A 3482-nucleotide genomic window follows, 5' to 3' on the forward strand; every position below is an offset into this window, starting at 1 on the left:
ACAACACAATAATGGGATAAGATGCGAAGTTGCTAGAGAAAGAAGAGAGATGAAATCGACATGAGCAAACTCTAGCACAATAATGGCCTAATGTGCATGCGTGCATGCGTGTGTGGCTAAGAACTTAATTAACGAAGCAATAAAATTATTTTGGCTAACCTTTACATGACCTATTAAATTATCACCACCACAGATAATTATTTGTGTTTGTCCTTCCTCAATGGCAGTACATATATTTTCACATTCAGAAAAACAAGCTATGATGAAACTGACCTTGTTAGATAAAATATAAGGTAGAATTGGTAATTGTCAAGGTCATCCTCTTCTCTGCTTGCATGCCACATACCTGCACTGGTACACAGTGCTAATTAGCTCAAGTAAACATTTGTTTTCTTTGAAACTGAAAAGAAACCTTGATAATTTATGTGCTGCAAATACAATAGAACAACATATGTTTTTTGATACATAGTGACATAAGTTTTACAAATTGCACAAACAATTATAGTTAAGATGTACCTCAAAATACTAAGAAGGTTACATAAAAAATCTACCAAACATAAGGACCATCATAATCTTTATACTGGGAGCTTATGCTTTTGCACATGCATCACACAGACTAGTGGGACGATATATGTATAAAGAAATAGCCACCATGCCGATATTAAACTAATCGTGCTCCTGCAGACATGTATGAATTAACACATACACTGAAGCATCACACGTTCAAGTTAATTAGGCTACAGTTATGCATGCAATTTAATAGAATTAGCGCTTACACCATGTGTGGAGGCACGATGATGCGACCAATTAGACCTCTGAGCAGATATGATTAGAAAGAAAGAGCGCCCATTATGTAACGAACTAACAAACATCTAAGTTATGGCGGTCAGGTAGTCAGGCCTGAGTAGATGGCCGTGATACAGCACTCGCGGATGTTCTCACTTCTACAACAACTTCGCGTAAAGTTCTCACTTCTACAACAACTCACTGGAACATGTGAACACTGCTACCTAGTTCAGCTGTAATAAGGTTAAAAAATGATTTTTCCAATAGAAATATGACTGTATGACGGAGTGACTGATCAGGCCTACATCTTGGCATGTAAGCAGAAAGTGGAACTTTGAATCATCAACATCAACCATGAGACTAAGACAACAAGCCTATTATACAATCAGTCAATCACATAATCAACGACAGCAACCAACAACTGCATAATCAACTTTCACTTACATGGGCTCGTGACAGGCTCCTAAGCCATAACTAAAATCAGTTCAATCACAGAAAGATGCTTCAGCTAGAAGATCCCTTCCGCAGCAACCATCTATAATTCAACATGTTGGTCATTATCAGGGACTGGCATGTCGTAAGTAGCAATTCCCAACTAGACTGAAGTGAAGCAGAGCAAGATGGGGAAAATAAAATTAGGACAAGAGAAGCGGTCTGGCTCACCACGGTAGCGCGATTGCGAGGGTGTAGGGGTAACTCTACCAGTAGCTGCACGCCCTCGTGCGGAGGTAGTAGATGCAGTTGGTCGTCGAAGGGGAGCGGTGACGAGAGGGACGACGTGATGGGAAGTAGGTCGCAGGGGAGTGTTGACTAGCGATAGCGTGCCGGGATGGAGGATCGCAGGGGGAGTGGTGAGGGCCTGAGGGGCGGCCTTCTAGGACGGAGGATCGCAGGGGAGTGGTGACTGGTGAGGGGCGGCGCTCCCAGATGCAGGTAGGTCGAGGGGCGGCGGCCGGCGTGGGATCCTATAGGATCGAGAGGAAGACCTAGATTTTTTTGAGCAACAGAGGAAGACCTAGATTAATCATGAAAGCCAACTTGGGCCAGGCTAGACAAGAGGCTGGGTTAGTGCGTTGGGCTAGTTGTGGCCGGTTGCAATCTACAACGCATATGCTACAATACTTATTATTCGTATCTATTGTGAATTTTGCAACATACAGTTAAAACGTTGTAGAATATATGTTGGTTTATTGTGGGTTTTCTTGTAGTGGTAGAGCCGGAGAAGGGCAAAGCAATCCTCAGAGGCATTCACCAAGGCGAGTGCGGCCACCATGCGGCCTCTAGATCCCTTGTCGCCAAAGCTTTCCACCAAGGATTCTTCTGGCCGACTGCTTTGGATGAAGCCACAGATTTGGTCAAGACGTGCAAAGGATGCCAACGCTTTAGCTCCAAGCAGGACATGCCGACTTCTGCACTCAAGATCATCCCCCTCACTTGGCCGTTTGCCATGTAGGGGCTGGACATGCATGGTGGGCCCATTCAAGACAACACGCGATGGCATGACCCATCTGCTGGTTGCCGTGGACAAATTTACCAAGTGGATTGAAGCGAAGCCAATCAAGAAACTGAATGGTCCGACTGTTGTGACCTTCATTGTAGATATCACCGTCCGGTACGGTGTACTACCCAGCATCATCACCGACAATGGCACACACTTTTCCAAAGGCGTCTTGGCCCGTTTCTGCACGACGCAGGGCATCCGACTGGACTTAGTGGCTGTTGCCCATCCGCAGTGAAACGGCCAGGTCAAGCGAGCAAACGGCCTGATCCTGTCCGGCATCAAGCCCCGACTAGTGGAGCCACTGGAGTGCTCGGCCGGCTACTGGATCGAAGAGCTGCCAGCCGTACTTTGGAGCCTCTGGACTACACCAAACAAAGCAACCGGCTTCACTCCCTTCTTCCTCGTGTATGGGGCCGAGGCCGTCATCCCAACTAACATTGAGTTTGACTCTCCTCGCGTCACCATGTACGCGGAGGCGGAAGTGAAGGAGGCGTGAGAAGACGGCGTTGACCTGCTAGAGAAGGGCCGGCTGTTGGCACTCAGCCGGTCCGCCATCTACCAGCAGGGCATGTGCCTCTACCACAGCCGGAAGGTCAAGCCACGATCCTTCCGAGAGGGGACCTTGTGCTCTGACTGATCCAGCAAACAGCCGGCCACCACAAGCTCTCGGCCCCTTGGGAAGGGCTTTTCATCATCAGCACAGCCCTGGGCAACGACTCCTACTACCTCATCGACGCGCAGAAGCCCAGGGCACGCAAGAGGGACGATTCCAGCAAGGAACAAAGCACCCATGGAACGCAAATCTCCTCCAAAGATTTTACAGTTAATGCAGAATGTACCATGCTACCTTTTGTATTATGAAAAGACAACAGGTCCCTCGAGGAGCACTCGGGGGCTACCCTCTTTATCTATATGATAAGATTATGCCTGTGAATGTATTATTTCATTCTTTCGCCCGGCACCGGGTCCAACCAGTCGGCCCGGGGGCTCGCCGCCTTGTCCTATGTTGCTACCACCTCAGTTAGACAAGTAGTGTGCCGACATCTAAGCCCTCTCTTGCCTTAAGCCACAGCTCACAGAGTGACTGTTCGACTGACAAGAGCTAAAGGCAGGAAATGATGTCCACACGAAAAATGACTAAGGAAAAACATCAGCATAGGCCAAGCCGGCTCCTCTCCTCACCGTCCAGCTGCTG

At 47.8% G+C, this 3482-nt stretch overlaps 1 protein-coding gene across 1 annotated transcript; it reads left to right on the forward strand.

Moving 5' to 3' along the window:
* Positions 1–2285: 2285 nt before the first annotated feature.
* LOC147958715 (uncharacterized) lies at positions 2286–2783 on the forward strand. Its single transcript, XM_087532259.1, has 2 exons — positions 2286–2405; positions 2532–2783. The coding sequence occupies exons 1-2, from the start codon at positions 2286–2288 to the stop codon at positions 2781–2783; spliced, it is 372 nt and encodes a 123-aa protein (XP_087388385.1).
* The last annotated feature ends 699 nt before the right edge of the window (positions 2784–3482 follow it).

The sequence above is a fragment of the Triticum urartu genome, chromosome 7A (assembly GCF_056163025.1).
Source record: "Triticum urartu cultivar PI428250 chromosome 7A, HENAU_Tu73, whole genome shotgun sequence".
Taxonomy (NCBI): Eukaryota; Viridiplantae; Streptophyta; class Magnoliopsida; order Poales; family Poaceae; genus Triticum; species Triticum urartu.

Coding starts and splice junctions, on each gene's coding strand:
- LOC147958715 (XM_087532259.1), top strand. CDS start 2,286: ATGACCCATCTGCTGGTTGCCGTGGACAAATTTACCAAGTGGATTGAA. Junction 2,406..2,531: donor ATATCACCGTCCGGTACGGT/GTACTACCCAGC, acceptor TGAAACGGCCAG/GTCAAGCGAGCAAACGGCCT.